The sequence below is a fragment of the Anser cygnoides genome, chromosome 6 (assembly GCF_040182565.1).
Source record: "Anser cygnoides isolate HZ-2024a breed goose chromosome 6, Taihu_goose_T2T_genome, whole genome shotgun sequence".
NCBI lineage: Eukaryota > Metazoa > Chordata > Aves > Anseriformes > Anatidae > Anser > Anser cygnoides.
This window is the reverse complement of record NC_089878.1, coordinates 8590940-8608209: the sequence shown is the minus strand read 5'-3', so window position 1 is coordinate 8608209 and position 17270 is coordinate 8590940. Positions and strand designations below refer to the sequence as shown.

General features: G+C 44.8%; 1 protein-coding gene across 15 annotated transcripts in view; it reads right to left on the bottom strand.

Moving 5' to 3' along the window:
- Window positions 1-17270, bottom strand: part of UNC80 (unc-80 homolog, NALCN channel complex subunit) — a 137308-nt gene that overhangs the window by 908 nt on the left and 119130 nt on the right. For 13 of the 15 annotated variants that reach the window (XM_048058236.2, XM_048058232.2, XM_048058242.2 and 10 more), the window contains 8 exons: window positions 14801-14985; window positions 13733-13898; window positions 12667-12846; window positions 10489-10627; window positions 8395-8451; window positions 2321-2402; window positions 1724-1835; window positions 243-454 (listed from right to left, as the gene is read on the bottom strand). In XM_048058236.2, the coding sequence (XP_047914193.2) occupies window positions 243-454; window positions 1724-1835; window positions 2321-2402; window positions 8395-8451; window positions 10489-10627; window positions 12667-12846; window positions 13733-13898; window positions 14801-14985 (1133 nt within the window). The remainder of the gene's footprint in view (window positions 1-242; window positions 455-1723; window positions 1836-2320; window positions 2403-8394; window positions 8452-10488; window positions 10628-12666; window positions 12847-13732; window positions 13899-14800; window positions 14986-17270) is intronic. The other 2 variants (XM_048058237.2, XM_048058245.2) reach the window with 1 other exon arrangement.

Here is a 17270-nt window from a genome sequence, read left to right as displayed (position 1 = left end):
TGGAAAGATGCAGGAAATATATTTACAAATTAAGAATTACTGCAAAGACCGAGAAGCAGGTAGTTTATAAAAGCAGAGGGTAGGACAGCAAATTCAGCCTTAAGAAAAGATGCTGCCTTTACTCATCAGCCAGCTTTTGTTATACTGCTGTAATGCAGCGATAAATATTTGCCCTGCAACTTAAATCAGCAAAGCTGAGATGAAGCAGTGGGCAGACGTGATAAAACTGTCAGTCGTGTTACCTGGCCAATGGCCTGGCTGTGGAGATCAGCTACAACGATGGCGGGCGAGGAAGTCAGCACAGGTTTACTTGGCGCTTCCTGCTTGCTGCTCCCCTGGGGGCTGCTGTGGCTGCAGCCCTGCGGCTGAGCTGCTGGAGCAGGGGGGTCGGCTGGGGACGGTGGTGTTGCCTCAGGCTGAGCTTCAGTGAAAGTCACCGACCGCTTCTGCTCCGCTGAAGGGTACAAAGCCCAGAAAGCTGAGTATTAAAATGCTACGATTTGGGAAGGAAAACACAGTAAGAGAGCAGAGAGCATCCCTAGTGTTTTTACAGCTAAGACGGGATTCGTGATTCATTCCATCTTTATAAGCTGTCTAAATGGCGTCTCATCTCAAAGCCTTTTACTCCTAGGCTTCCTCTAAAGCCACAGCAAGAGTCAGGGATCTTCTGAAGACTATTGACCCTACCTGTCTTTGTCATGGCTTGGTGAGATAAATATCACCCATAACATCTTTCCACCCCAGAATATAATGAATTGGATTCCCATGTGACTTAGGCATTTTTGCCCTTAACTAAAAAAGAAAACTAAGATCAAATACATAAGGGAGTTGCCCCAGGTTTTGCAGGAAAATTGGAAAAGAAAGAGGGCAGCTGATTACCCCTCATTCTTGCCATTGACTGAGTTCACTACCCAGCAATAACAAAGAATATCATGGGTTGACAACAGCTAGACTAAAGCTTAACAGTAGAACAAATATCCCTGCTCCCACTCTTAATCATTCTGGTCAAGTTTTATGTTTCAAGTATCTCCAGCAGCGCTGTTGCCCCAGCACAGTCCTGTCTGGAAACCCAGGAAGTTCTGAAGCAACCTTTGCTTTTTGAGGTGTTTCCTCCAAAGTTAATTGCTCACTTTAGATATACAGAATAGAGCTACCCGCTCTGCTCGACAATGCTGACTCCTGGAAACACATTGCACGGACAGTCCCATATTCATTTCCATATACAGAACTTTAAACTCAGAACTGTTAAGCTTGCAAATGGTGGGAATTTTCCTTCGTTCTCCCACTCTTACTAGCAGCTTCAAGATTTGCACATCCAGAGCTTTTAGACAAGGCATCCTGAATGGAGGACACATACCCTATATCCTCCACACTTTTAAGAAACACGATCATTGACTGCCCATGTCCAGTTTCACCTTGCTGGCCTTGACACCATTAAAGTGTTTTGAGGGGGCGATTTTCTGATCCATTTACTAGGGAAAAGGATAAGCATGCTGGGGCTTCCCTTTAGTACAGGCTACTGAAGAGCAAGTTGATGATAACGATTTCCAGTCATTACCAACCTCAACACAAACTAGTTAAACATGGCACTCTTATTTCTACGATGAAAACAGCTTACATATTCTTCAAACGTGCTAACTTTTCCTTTAATCTAAAACAACAACATTGTATTTTCTACTTTAAAATATGAAGTGCTGGCTCTGGAAATGCAGCACTGCCTTACCGCTAGGTTTTGGTTTTGGCTGGATGCTCCGCCGGGTGGTTGAAAGTCTAGCTCCGTGACGGCTACGAGGTTCAGTTTGAGTTTTTTGACGTGACAGTAGGGGTCGTCGAAGCTAGATATTGGAAGAAAGAGTCACGTTAGGCTGAGGTATGTTCATGTACTGCACAACTTGTCCTCTGTAGGGAGGATACAGATACACGTTTTAAGGTTTCAATGGCTCAGACATCTCCTTCATATGAAAACAGCTACTGAACTTCTGTGTTTTGGATCTTTTCAGTTTTAATACTGAATGTAATTGATGTGCTTTGTGTAACCATCATTTGAATTTAAAAAACAAACAAAACCCACAAAACCAACAAAAGTTCACAGAGGAAAGAACCGGGGAACTCAAAGTGCGCCTTCTTTCTTACCAGTTTGCCAGGTCTCACAACTACAACTTGCACTACGGTCCTGCTAACTTAGCCAGAGTATCACAGAACCCGTAAAAGGGAAACATTACATGCAGAAATCATTTCAAAACATATGAAATTAGAAAAAAAAAAAACAACAAAACAACTCAAAGAGAAGGAAAGGTTTGTTCACGCCCCGTGGTCTCACCTGCCGTAGGCCTCTCTTCCGCCCCAGGGGTTGCTGCAGAAGAAGGTTCTGCTGTCCGGGCTCACTCTGCACGCTTGCCACCCTGTTAGATGTCGACAGCGTTAGGCCAAGCACAGAAGCACCCTGTGTAACTAGCAGGTGTCCTGGCAATTGTGACTGACATAAATAAATAAATAGATAGGTAGATAAACCACTAATGGCACAGTCACTTCAAAGAGCAAATACTGTCTTTGAAGGATGGGGGGGACGTGTCTGTTGGGTTGTGGCTTCCAAGGCTTAGGAGAGGGTGGGAGGTGGAGTCATGGCATTCAGGACTTGGCCACGCACACGTAGCATCCAACTATAAATAACTGCAAATTTCAGTTTTCAGTCATTGATTGATGCATCCCACTGAGCCAACACTCACTTCTCTGCATCCTTTGCCACGTAGGCTTTGTCAACAAAGGCAAGAATATCAGCTCCTAGCTCAAAAGCCTTCTTGTTTGCATTTCCGTTTTTAAGGACAATGTTGTAAAAGATATTTTTTTCCTCCCAAATAGACTCCACAGCCTCATCACAATTTTGTCATCTGGTTTTAATTTCAATTTAAGTCAACAAACAAAAAAACAAACACAAAGTGACGAAGGATCTATTCACATAATGGATGCATGAGTTATGTGAACAAGGCCTCACACTCAACACTTGCAGCCTTGAGTCTCTTTGTAGCGAATGAACAAAAAATACAAATAAACATAAATTATATATATACATTTATAAAAGCACACATTTTTAGTTTTTAATATCTTGGTACAAAACAGTTGAAAATCTGCAGTAAAACAACCTTTAGCAATAAAACAGACTCAGCTACACACCATCTCATTCTACTATTCAACTGATCATTAAATCTACTTCATACAAAAATACCACCCTCCCCTCATTTTCATCAAAGTAGTATATTCCTCCAAACAGTTAAAAATTGTTCATTTAGCAGACAGCGGTCACAAAACATTTTAACTGAATGAACTATGTCTGGGAGACATATGGTTACAATAGCAACTAACATTTAGATGGACTTCCTTTAGAGAAGGCAGCTGCTTATCTGGGACAGACTGGAATCCACTGAGCCACACGTCCTATTTAAGCAATTCCCAGCTATATCTGGAATGCATTGTTGAGGATTCGGTATTACAATCCATTTTGCCTTTGGCCTGCATTAATCTAAAGAAAAACAACATTCTTTTCTCTAGATGTTTTCCTTGGATCTCCCCAGAGGAGCTCAGTACCACCAACAGAGTGAAGGTTTAATATCTGCCTTTACAGGAGCGGAGGAAGAAGGTAAACCTAAGGTTTGACATGGCCAGACAAGACATGAAGGATGTCTGTGGAGAGGCTTAAAAAGTCCTCTCTCCTGAACAGCTCATTCTTCCCTTTGGCAGAAGTTACTGCTTGTCATAGGTTTGGTAGAAGAGAACATGAGAGCTTCCTGGTCTGCTTCAGGTCAAAGTCTGGTTAACTGAGCTCAAAGTCCTACTCCTTCCTCTCATCAGTTTAAACCGAAGCCCGACTTTGCATTTAAACCATATGTATGTGCTTCCACCAGCTCTGCTGGCGAGACAACTGGCAACTTCAGGGGAGAGACACTACCTTCAGCCCCCCAAAGCTGTTTCTCTTCTCATTGTCTGACCACAGCCTCCTAAGCCTAGCCATGCCTTCGGCAATCTCACCACAGCTGCAGTGGTTTGGAAAAAAGGAAAAGCTTATGCAAGCTCAAAGCCAGAACAAACAAGATATATTTGAGTCCTTTTCTCCCCCAGACAGCCCTTCCAAATGAGATCACCAGCCTCTGGAACGTATTTTCCAGCTTTTACGTAGGGTATTGACATGATTTACATACAAAGCATCCTAAACACCATGCAAACACCCGTCCATGAATAAGCAGAGTCCTCAGAGTTACTTCCTGTGAGCAAGACTGTGTTCTTAACCCAGGCAGTAACTGCAGCACACATGACTGGTAGGTCCAGAAGCAGCACATTGTTCCTTATTAGAGCAGAGAGACCACGCTCAAATTTTTATTTGTGATCCAGACTACCTGAAATTGCAGCTTGTAGAACTTTCCTCATCTCCTGTTTCTATGTTTACATAAAAACCGATTCCTGCCAGTATGTGAATTAAGTAGGAATTGGCTGGAGAAAGTCTTGAAAAAATAATTTGCTGTTGGACTGGCTTTTGCCAATACTGTTACAATGTCTGATGAAGGAACAGCAGCTCTTGGCTCTACGGGTGATGTGACATACCTGTCTGTAGCAGGCAGACTACAGATGTATTCAGTACAAAACACTGTTTAGAGTGGTAAAACAAATTCACTTCACATGCATCATGAAAATACTTCGAAAAAGTCATTAGATAAAGAGAGCAGATGGACCACGTGAGTGCACAGAGGCTATACATGAGGAGAAAAATGATTCCCATGGAGCAACCTGTGCACTGAAGACAAACAATAGAAAGGTGAACAACAGAAAGGCTGGATTTCGTGTCTTCCTGCTGGAGTCTGTGATTTTCAGCCTGGCTTATATCATAAGTGAAATGAGTTTAGTGAGCTGGTGGATGCTTATTTCCAGCACTGAATCATTACACAAATTGGTATAATTCAGGATGATCTTATGAGCTGAAATTGCAGATAACTATTGCAGACAAATGGTGGATCAGAGAGCAGCACAGTTTGGCAGAGCTGCCAGCACACAGCACAGTCCTGCTGTGGCTGTCTTTTTGCCTTTTATCCCCAAATTTCGAAGAAGGGATGGGGGGGGGGGAGGGAAGAAGGGGAGAGAGTCATGAAGACTGCAAATTTCAGATGAGTGGCTGAAATTTCAGATACAACCTTTCACTTTGTGAGGGTTTGTTTTCACATCAAAGAATGGCACTGCTGATCGTATTTCCATGAAAATTAGTGTGGCAGACAGATTGTTGACTCCGTGTAAACCCTCCCTCCTTTTCTGTCTCTCCTTGTTTACCAGACCTGACCAGAAACATACTGCGTTTCCGGCAGCCTGCGGAACCCAATCAAGGAACACTGAATCAAATGGCATTTCAGCTGGCAGTACCTTTCCCTCCTGAGGCACTGTGATCAATAAGGGGTTTGCTACACTACATAGATTTATTTGGGATATAAATTTATTTGTGAAGAACGAAATAGAAAAATTTCCTGCCCATCACAAAGATGCTCTATCACTCCCTGAGTATCTCTGTCAGAGGTTTTATCTTCACAGTAATGTTACTCCTGCTTCATAGTTAGGGCAGACAGGTGAGTAAAAGATCAAACAAACCCAGCTTCATGGGAGCATGTTGCCATCCCTACATGAAATGACAGCCAGTCACACAGTGGGGGCTAAAAGAAACTTTGTCAGGTTGGAATTATAAGTGATAAACCATGCAGCCAAAAAAAAAAAAAAAAGAAAAACTAAAACACAAACAAAGGAAACAAGGAGTTTAAAGGTCCATTAAAGGTGTACATGCTTGCCAAGCCACTGTGGTAGAATGTACACACTATCTATGTCCCAAGGCATCTGAGTGATGGGGTTAGTAGACAAAGGCCAGTGGAAAATGCGTTAAAATGTAGATGAACTCCAGCTCTCGTATTCCCAGACACATCCTAGTCATGTTGGTGTTAGATCTGCTACGCTTGCAATACGAATTTGCTCTGATGTTCCCTAATAGGCACCATGAAGCTAGGTTAGGCGTAACTACAAACATTAAGGACAATGTCTTCGTACAACAGATTTCCATTACAGTGAGTTCTCATTTTTCCTTTCCTGATTTATGGAAATGTCCTTTCCTCTCAAATTATTACTACAACTCATGATGCTGGATACATATGCTCCAAGTACCTCATGCTATCTGTTTACTTCTGAGCACCTAAATGCTGTCCCCTTACCGTCTTCCCTGCTTTTCTACACAGCTGTCTCTAATTGTTCTAGAACAAAGGGAAACAGGCTTTATTCTTTCTTGTGTTTATCACTATTTATTTATTTAAAACTCCTACCTTCCATAGAGGTCTAGTCTCCATATGATTTATTTCTTTGTGTCAGTTGACTAAACATCAGCTTTTGAATTCAGAAGGCAATCATAAACTGTTGCTACTGTGCTCCAGCCAAAATCAAAGTTATGTAAGAAAAACCGAAGCCTGCTTTATTCAAAGTTGATGTTCCTGAATGTAAAAACACATTTATTCTGTCCTGTGATCCCCATAGCACAATAAACTCCTGCAGTGTCTGCTTCATTACTTCTGTGCTTTAGAGTAGGAATCCAATTTGCAAATTTAACAACGCAGTTGAAATGACTTTTCTCGCTCACGGAACTGTAATCTAGCTTTTTCATATGAATTTGCAGTATTTCCCCGTCTTCATTTCTTTCTAAGGTTTTGCAGCTCTCATGCCCGCTACTTGAAAAAAATAATAAACCTTAACAGAATTGACTCCCAAGTACATCTGTTAAGCTCTTTATCTAGGAAAAGCTCCGTACCAAAGAGCAGGGGGGAGGATACAGTGTCCTGGTCCCTAGCAAAAATTGGTCTGACAGAAATTAGTAGGAACCCACTGTACAGTTGATTGCATTTCAGGGTTCAAAATAAATTATTGCTTTTGAACTCATCTGTTGACTTGGCTGTCTCATATTCCTCAGCCTCATCACCGTTATTAGGAGTGACTCCCACTTAACAAGATCAAAACATTTCAAACTCAACAGTGATGTAACCTGATATCAGGTCACGATGGCTTTAACTCAGATCCAGACCTTCTCCTCTCCTCATCCTCCCCAACTGGGGTGAGCTTTTAGCTCCACATAAGGGATGGCCCTTGGCTTCTTTGGTTGAATGGCTACTGTTCTCTTTAAGCATGCTCAGATGACCATGCAATCAATTTTCCTGCATCACAAAAGCAGATAACCATATTCCTGCCTCTGCCAACAAGCTGATGTCTTTTCCTAATGCCACTCCTACAGCAGCACCATTTAGAGACCTATCTGCCAAAGCAGGAGTCATGCACGCAAAGGCCACTATGAATCATGAGATGATCTCAGTGACACAACCAACGATAAACTCTCCATTTGTCAGCTGAGAGGAATTAACAAATGAACAAAGCAGCCTGTCCCCACCCCAAACGCCTCTCAGCATATCCACATCTTCAGCTGGGGTGGTCAAGTAATGAAGTAGTGTGTTATCCTAGTGCTGCCAATGGAATGGGCCATGTTCCCCTGGAAGGAGAGAGATGCTCTTGGGACTCACGAGAGCTCTCCGACCTCGTGAGGATGGGTTGCAAGGTGTGAGCAGAGCAGCGGGACCAAAAGGATGACAGGCATGACTGAGGTGGCCGTTAAAGGTGCAGACCTCCCTTCCAAGCTCACTTCTGACCCATTTGACAGGCACGGCCCTAACAGTACTTGCACACAAACTCCCCTGTCCACAGGTAATGGTCAACAGCTTGGCCTGAACTCCAGTTCTGATGGGGCAATTTTAAGTATGGATTCATGGTGTTCACCTGCAAGCTTTCTAAAGCTGCCATTTGAGAATTAGGAACACTTTGCAAAAACAATGAGAATTACTGCAAAGCATCCACGGAGAACTTTGTTCTGCAGGAGTTATCGTAATTAGTTTTATTAGTGAACGTTAAAGAAAACAGCTTGATATTGTTATTAAGTCTTTTGTGGTGACAGCATCGTGAGATGAATGGAAAAACAGATGTCTGTTTTGTGTAAGCCTCCAGACTAATGCTTATAACAGGCTACAGCTAATGCCTCATGGATAATCTTTCTCATGCCTTTCAAGCAATTGCTAAACAAGGGGAAAAACCCAGGCTAGCCAGACAGACCACTACTTCACTTGCTATTTCCCCTTCCCCTTAGTTTCCTCCAAGTTATTGGCAATCAAAGCTGAAAACTGAAGGTGGGTTGCTACACCTTTGACTTGCAGGCCTGAATATCAATGAGCCACAAGAGACAGAGATGGAGAGAGCAACAAAAGGTGAGGGGAAGAGACAGAGGAGGTTGGAAACGGCTTGTTTCCCAGCACACACACTGACAGACAGGTAGTGTTAACACTGTACCTAGAGAGGCTGCCCTCAGTGGCCAGGCTCGGGGAGTCATCGAGGACATTAGGTTCACTGCAGGAGGGGCAGGGAGATTAAGAATTTAGGGAAAGAAAATGCAAAAAAAAAAAAGCATGCGATTGTCTCTGTTTTAAAGGGAAAAAATATCAACGGAATAAAAAGTAAAAAAGGACGGTAACATTAATTGGTCTCGCACGCTCAGCAGCACATATATGAGTCAGAGGAGCTGAAAGAACATCTGATAACAGGAGCAGTTGTTAGAGGAGTTTACACTACATGGAGACGTCTACATCTCTGCTCTGAACTGGGGAGCTAAGGACTTCAGTAGGATGTATTTCCACAGGAAATAAGGTCAGGGAACTGTTTTCAAAGCCATTTTCCTGTGGCATTTTCATTTATTTTGGTTCTATTTACTTCCAGCTTCATAGAAAGCTTTTTTCTTTCCTCTTCCCCATGAGTCAGTTCTTCCTGAGGGAGGACTAATCTGCCTCCCAAGAGCTACAGACCACTCTCATTCTGGTACAGCTCTAAGGACAAACATCTGGAAAACAAAGTCTTGTAGTGCAATGAAACTGTAAGTAAACAGCTGGCGTGGATCCTGGCAAACAAGTACACAATCACTTTGCTTTTCTATACTTCAGCCACTGAGGCAGGAGCAGCTCTCTCAGCCACAGGAAAATCATGAAAGAAAGAAGGCAGTCTGCTGGCTTACCAGCAGGAAAGCAGTAATAATATTACTTAGCATTAATTAGTTTACATTTGTGAGGCAGCCTGAAAGCCCAGAGACCATCCATAACTAAAAAGGGCATGATATTGTAGACTTTGATTGTGCTTGCTGAGCTTGTACTTTCCCTGCATAGATGAAAAGCGATTCTCCTGGTATATGGTGTACATCAAAAGTAGAAAGTAAAGCTCTGTTGTAATTAAACTCTTTTTTTCTCAGAAGAACCATGACTTGGGATTGCACAAAGCAAACATTGCTATCAGTCAGCTGTGACTCCTATGAAGTTTATGCATTCAAGATTGTAGTGAAAGATTGGGGAAAATGCAGTCTTGCATATTAATTTCTTAAGAAACAAAGGGACTGAATCAATTGGGTTCAAAAGTCAAATGAGTTCCTGTAAGCCCTTTTGTGAAAACTCCCAGATAAAATCTGTGTAACTCCTCTCTTGTAAATCACTTCTCCTCTCTCTGCTGGTATGTACCACAGCTGTTACTTTTCCTTCATGTATCAAGGTTATTTCTTTACTTCCAAGCAAGACTGGGAGGGAACAATGTTGTTTGATTTTCCAAGGTTGGTCAAGAGATAATGCAGAATTTACAGTTTAAAGGTTCAAAGGAGTTAACAAAAATTAATCTATCCATTGTCAGATATGTTTGGATAACTATGCCACAGAAAAACAAAACAATAAACACTGTTTACTTAGAAAAAAAGTCACGTTTAACTGCAAAACTTCTCTCTACACTCTAAAGGCGCACATTTTCCAAATTCCTATCTCTTTCTCACCACTCCATGTCAACCAGGAATAAGGCATTCAAGGGTATCTCTATCAACATTAATATTTCTGGCTTTAAACTGTTAAATCCTGTCTTTCAGCTGGACATTCGGTGTCCAAGATGAGCTAGTTAATGTTCTAAGAAGGATAAAGTCTGCATGGAAAAAAAAAAAGTAAATCAAACAAACTACCTCTGCCCTCTGTCCAGCATCTGGGGATTACTCCCTGCTCCCAACGCAGATTGTGTACAGTCCCCTGGTTCATTACGGAACCTAGAAATCACATCTGCTCTTTGTGCTATCCACTGTAGTAGCAGAGGAAAAAAACTGCTGGAGATGTCTGAAACTGTTTCAGAGGAAGGTTTCTAGAAATGACAGCTCCTTCTTTTGGACCTTATGCAACACAAGTCATCCTGGAAAATCATTATTTCCAAAGCTGCACCCTTGGTCCAATGCTATTTTTAAGATGAATAAATTTATTATCACTGTGCTGGTGCTGATCCTCCTATCCCACATTTCTGATTTACACATAATATACCTGCACCATTTCTGCTCTCATGAATATAATGGAAAAGGTGAAAAGCCCATGTTGTTACCTTTGGCTGGGTAACATGCCCACCTCAGCCTGAGGTGCAGACACGCTGGAGAGATGGCTGGAGAACCGCCTCCTCCCAATGGCACCCATAAGGTATGCTTCTTGTTCACTTACCACACTGGGCATGCTCAAGGAGTCATCTAGAAAGAAAGAAAGAAAAAAAAAAGAAAACAAGAAAGGAGAGGGAACAACCATCCCAAACCCCCACCTCCACATTTAAATAATAAATTTAAATTTAAATAATACATTTAAATTTAATCAAACAATAATACAATACCCAACAATACCCAGCATTTACTTACCAAGTCCCCAAGTCTGCAAATTTGACTGCTTCCACTAGATTTTACAATCACTGTTCAGAAAGACATACGCATAAAACCCTGCAGATCGAGGAGCACCGCACACAGGAGGCAGGGATTTATGTCTGCTTTCAGCTTATATAGCTCCCAGGAAAATGCGTTTGGGGAATTTGGTTTCTACTAAGGCTTAATTTCTGTGATTAATAAATTGTTGGGTGATATATAGTGATTGCTGACATAAAAGTTGTAGCTGGACACGTTATGGTATGAATCAATGGCTGCTCCAGTACAGCACAGCACTGTTACAAAAGATAAAATCCATAACAAAGCAAAAGGCAGGATTGACAGCCTTTAACACCCTTTGGGATATGTGTTTTAAAATGTCACCAAAAAAATTGGATAAATTGACTCAAGCATATCATACTGCAGCTGAGCTTTGCAGACAGTTGGATTGTGATCAGGACTGCTTGAAATTTTCAGTGCTGTTTCAAATTACATGAAGTATCTGGAAAGAAATGACTCTGTTGTGGTTTTTACCACAACAACTTCTAATTATAAATAAACAAATGAAACAAAGGGGAAGTTTTGTGTAATTTTCTCTTCTCTTTTGCCCTTTTCCAATTTTGATATACTGAAATACTTTACGGCAGCATTAAGCCAAGGCAGGGCTGAGGTAACACTGCCATAAGCAAATAGGAAGACAGCACTCATCATTCCACACAGTGGCTCGTAATTAATCTGAGGCTGAAAACAGCGTTGGCCACAATGTGTAACAGAGAAACGTATCAGCAGCACAATGCTGGGTGGACTGTGCAATGTTTAGCAATGAACCCAGCTGAAATAACGCTGGGCTGAACCTGAAAAGTTTCAGGCTAACTGTTCTTTCCCAAAAGGCAGCTCTGTCTCAACTGCACAGGCCCTTCTTTTGAGCCACCCATTTTCACCCCTTTTACTTAATGTCTTTTGGGAATAGTCAGCAGTCCTAAAATACAAAAGCAAAATGCTTGAGTTTCAAGACATTGAGGCAACCAACCCTTGCAGCACCAGAAGACAATATCCCTGCTAAAGTACGGGGAAACCCTGATGACATATAAGCAGAGTTTTCTACCCTGGCTTTCAGTGATGGACAACTCAGAAGCAGATGGACAGCTCACAAGCAGAGAGAAGGCAAAATTCCAAGAATAACATGAAACTCAGCTGAAATGACAAAGCAACATTGAGGTCATTGCAAATTAGTCCCCAAAATATTCACCATCCCATTCCTTTTAAACCGGCACCAGAAAGCCTGGCAACCCTGGAACCTGCCAGCTACCCACATGAGATCAAGCTTTCGCTGTCAGAAGGTTTAAGGCTTAATTTCCTCTCTGTGAATCAAGTGACACAAGTGCACAGACATTCTACCCTGCAGAGCCACAGCTGGATCCCATGCAGCACAAGGTCAACATATTCCATGTCAGAGCATCTAGACAGAAGTGATGAGCAGGAAATACTCAGACCCTGCAGCAACTGGACCATAACTACAGAGCCAGCCACCACCCCTGCCTTCTGCCAGGATGAAGGTCAAAGAGAGGACTGATCGCTAATGCCTTGTCAGCACTGTGGGGACTGCATGTCAGCCCAGGTCTCACACACTAGATGTCTGCTTAGGCCCTTCCTTTTCTCTACCCAGAGATCAGGAAGGGATGAGGAGGTATGGAATGACCCAAGCTTTAAGACCATGGACTGTGTAGCTGCAACACCAGATTCATAGCCTTGTGCCCCCATGGGCTTTTTGTTCACACTGGGACAGTGACAACTGTCTTCCCCTCCTATCTGTCCTTGGGGGCATCCAGAAAACACCTTCAGTGTTGGGAGCTTTGCTCAAATCAGTAACCACGTACTTTCTTCATCTTCCTCATCTGTGCGGCTCAGCGTGTCCTGCGAGGCCTGCTGAGATGGCTCGCTGTCCTGCTCCCAGACCGTGCCAGTGCCCGTGTTGGAGCGGGACATGGTGGCCAGACTCAGGCGGTACGCGGAGGTGGAGGTGCCCACGGTGCTCACAGACGTCTTCCCTTGATAAGCTGCACAAGAGTGGGAAAATCAAACCCAAGTCAGTGACAGCACTGGAAATCAGCAACCAACTACACATTCCTGTCACGCTGGGCACCTGACTGCTAGGAGCAGTGGGGCAGTGGCTGGGCAGTGGTGATAAAGCAGACACAGATACTCCGGCTCACCCCATCCCAAATCTCTGTTGTGTCTGTTTTTTTTTGTTTGCAGTTTGGTTTTCTCCCTCAACCTTACTGCTTCAACATTTAGGAACAAGGCAAATTATTACTGAGGAAAAAAAGGTTGAGGAATTTTCTTTTTTTCTTTCATTTCTTAAGAACAAAGCACGTAAAATCTCTTGCTGTGCATAAGCAGCGGCTGCCCTCTTGTGGCAACAAGGGTGACTGTTACAGCAGACGTCCCCTCATGGAAGGAAAGTGGTGAAAAAGCTTCAGTACGCTGTGAGCCCATTGGTAACAGTACAGAAAATCAAAATAAGACCAAGAGGAGAAAGGAGGAGACAGATCTGCTGCTGAACTACGAACAGACATCCGTTTCTACACGAGCAGCTCAAGATTTACAGAGATGTAGGTAAGGGCTTGCTGTGTTGTGGGTTCTGGGTTGCGGCTGCACAGGCCAGCCGTGGCAATGAGAGGCTGCTGCTGGGACATGGTCTTAGTAGAAAAAAATGGGCACAACAAGGTGTGTTTCACAACCACTCTGCACTTCTGGTGGCTGTCCAGCAGCAAAGCTGGGCTGGGCATGGAGCTAGAGGCAGCGACAAGCTGTCAGGGCGTGAGGGAATTATCCCAAGCCCCTCCTTGAGAGCAGGCAGGTTTGTCTCACAAGTTAATTCCCAGGTGAACCTGCTGGCCAAACTGGGCTGATGGCCCTCTGGCTCTCCCCTCTCCTCCTTACCAGACCCACTGTGCACTGCCTCCTTCAGGATCTTCAGCTCGTTATTGAATTCTGCGATGAGGGAGCTCTTACAGAGAGGGCGTGGTATGAACCGTCTCTCCAGCTGGTCAGCGATGTGCTGTCGGGCAGTCAGCTCCTCATGGTTCTCAGCCGGCTGGGCCAGCAGCTGAGAAGGGCATTAACAACATTGGGACACGTTAGCATGGCGAGTAAGTGATGCCCAGGGAGCTGGGACTGGTCTTCAGATCAGCATGAGCCTGTAGCCAGCAGACTGTCCTCTTTGTAGGCATGGTTTTGACTGCAGCTATGAGAAGTTTCTGCCTGTCTTTCAGGGACAACCTTATATTTGACTGAGCAGACACAGAATCTCACTGGTACATGAAGATCAGGGCTTCCTTAAGCTGAACTCTACTGTTAGACATGAGACAGCTCCTGCCTCCAAGATGATTTAGTCTGTCCAAATGGTGAGAAGGCTAAATAAGGTGGAGCACCATGTCTCAATTTACCTGGCAAGGAGGGAAGAGCTGTGACTAGCTTAAGCCCGGGCTGCCCCAGCCCAGCAGCTGTCTGTCCATCCGCAAGAGCCCCATCAGAACCATCACCCAAGACGTGTAAGGTGAAGTACTGCTCCCTGCCTATTAGTTGCATTGCCCAGCTCTGTTTGGAGGAGCTTTTGGGGAAAATTTCTGCCAACCATTCCAACACCCTCCTAGGTTCAGTGCATCCATGATAGTCTCAAGTGCTTTCAGCGTCTTTGTTGTGAAACTAAGTCCACATGCAAACCCTCTTGGTCAAGCCTAGTAGGTACCTTCCTACCCAGGGGAACTAAGTCTAGCTACACTCTGGGGCTTCTTACATCAGAGCTCCTGCATGATGGGCATACTCTTTGCTGTTGTTTGGGAAAAGCCTTCTGATTCAGTTTCAAAGGGTTCACAGGCCTACTAACAAATCACTCCCTACATAAACACCTGGTTCTTCCAGGAGTGCTGTTGCCTCTGTTTTCAGCAAGGGAATAAAGGATATCTTGCCTTCAGGGAGTGATCTAGCAGGAGCCAAAGCAACTGTTACCTTGCACTGGATGAAGGGCCGAAGGAGCACAAAGATAGGGATCCGTGTTCGCACGATAAAGTCGAGGAAATCCCACAGGGCCAGCCCTCCCACCTTCCGCAGTGCCATCTCTTTGACTTGCAGGCTCAGCCAGTACCACTGGCTGTCCAGTTGGCGTTCAAAGCAAACAAGGATCACCTTCAGGGCTACATGGGAACACACACCAGCAAAGGACAGTCAGAGATGTTATTAGTGTCCCTTACAAGCACTGAGGGAGGAATGGGGGGGCCACAGGGGGCACAAACCTAGGCATGCATGCATGCACGTGCACATGCACACCCACACACCTCAGAGTCACAAGTGTCTTTTCTATCAGTCTGCAAACAGCGCAGGGAAGGAGGGGAACCTTGTCCTAATAAAGGGCCTTGGGATCAGGACTGAGAGTCCCTCCTCCAGTTTTACCTATGAGAAATGTTCCTACTTCACACCCAAGTTCCTCTGTATTTTTTTGCTCTTCCCCTCTCCCTCCCTGCAGAGTTCTAACATAATTTGATTGTCTTCCTGGAATTCAGGTATTGGTATCAATTTTGGTATGTCAAAAGCAGCTCAGGATGGGAATGCAGCCCTGTCTGATCAGACAACCTCAAAAACCTCTATTAAGCACAGCCACAGAAAGGGCCACCCTGTGAGCACAATCACCTCCAGGTTACTTTCAGGGTAAGGAAAAGGACCTTTCTAGCAGTGCAGCTGCTTGAGCCCCAGTCAAACTGAATCTGAAACAAAATCTGAACAACAACAAAAACAGTCCAAGGGCCATAATTCACAAGAGCACTGCATTACAAATGGGGACAAACAGAGATGAGGTTCAAAACAATGCTCTACATTGAAGTGGGCTGTGACCAACAGCTCACAGGAGAGACAAGGAATCTACCCTGTGGAACAAAGGAGGCCTGGAAATTGCTGGGGGAATGGTTGACTACTCCACTCCATCTCTCTTGATGGCCACGACATCTCAGCCATCACACATCTGTATACAGGTTTGTTGGAGCAGGGAGCTAAATCAGTGAATTGCCAGTTTTTCATCAGTAGTACAGAATCACAGAATCACAGAATTGTCTAGGTTGGAAGAGACCTCTAAGATCACCGAGTCCAACCTCTGCCCTAACACTAACAAGTCCTCCACTAAACCATATCACTAAGCTCTACATCTAAACGTCTTTTAAAGACCTCCAGGGATGGTGACTCAACCACCTCCCTGGGCAGCCCATTCCAATGCCTAACAACCCTTTCAGTAAAGAAGTTCTTCCTAACATCCAACCTAAACCTCCCCTGGCGCAACTTTAGCCCATTCCCCCTCGTCCTGTCACCAGGCACGTGGGAGAATAGACCAACCCCCACCTCTCTACAGCCTCCTTTAAGGTACCTATAGAGAGCGATGAGGTCTCCCCTGAGCCTCCTCTTCTCGAGGCTAAACAACCCCAGCTCCCTCAGCCGCTCCTCATAAGACTTGTTCTCCAGACCCCTCACCAGCTTCGTTGCCCTTCTCTGGACTCTCTCGAGCACCTCCATGTCCTTCTTGTAGCGAGGGGCCCAAAACTGAACACAGTACTCGAGGTGCGGCCTCACCAGAGCCGAGTACAGGGGGACAATCACCTCCTTAGACCTGCTGGCCACACTGCTTCTTATGCAGGCCAGGATGCTGTTGGCCTTCTTGGCCACCTGAACACACTGCTGGCTCATATTCAGCCGACTATCAACCAATACTCCCAGGTCCTTCTCAGCCAGGCAGCTTTCCAACCACTCATCTCCCAGCCCGTAGCGCTGCTTGGGGTTGTTGCGCCCCAGGTGCAGGACCCGGCACTTGGCCTTGTTGAACTTCATACAGTTGGCCTCAGCCCATCGCTCCAGCCTATCCAGATCCTCCTGCAGAGCCTTCCTGCCCTCGAGCAGATCGACACACGCACCTAACTTGGTGTCATCTGCAAACTTACTGAGGGTGCACTCGATCCCCTCATCCAGGTCATCGATAAAGATATTAAAGAGGACCGGCCCCAGCACTGAGCCCTGGGGGACTCCATTAGTAACCGGCCTCCAACTGGGTTTGGCTCCATTCACCACAACTCTTTGGGCCCGGCCATCCAGCCAGTTTTTAACCCAACAAAGCGTACGCCAGTCCAAGCCACGAGCAGCCAGTTTCTTGAGGAGAATGTTGTGGGAAACGGTGTCAAAAGCCTTACTGAAGTCAAGGTAGATCACATCCACAGCCTTCCCCTCATCCACCAAGCGCGTCACTTGGTCATAGAAGGAGACCAGGTTCGTCAAGCAGGACCTACCTTTCATAAACCCATGCTGACTGGGCCTGTTCGCCTGGTTGCCCTGCAAGTGCTGCGTGATGACATTCAAGATAATCTGCTCCATGAGCTTCCCTGGCACTGAGGTCAAGCTAACAGGCCTATAGTTCCCCGGGTCTACCCTCTACCCCATACCTCAG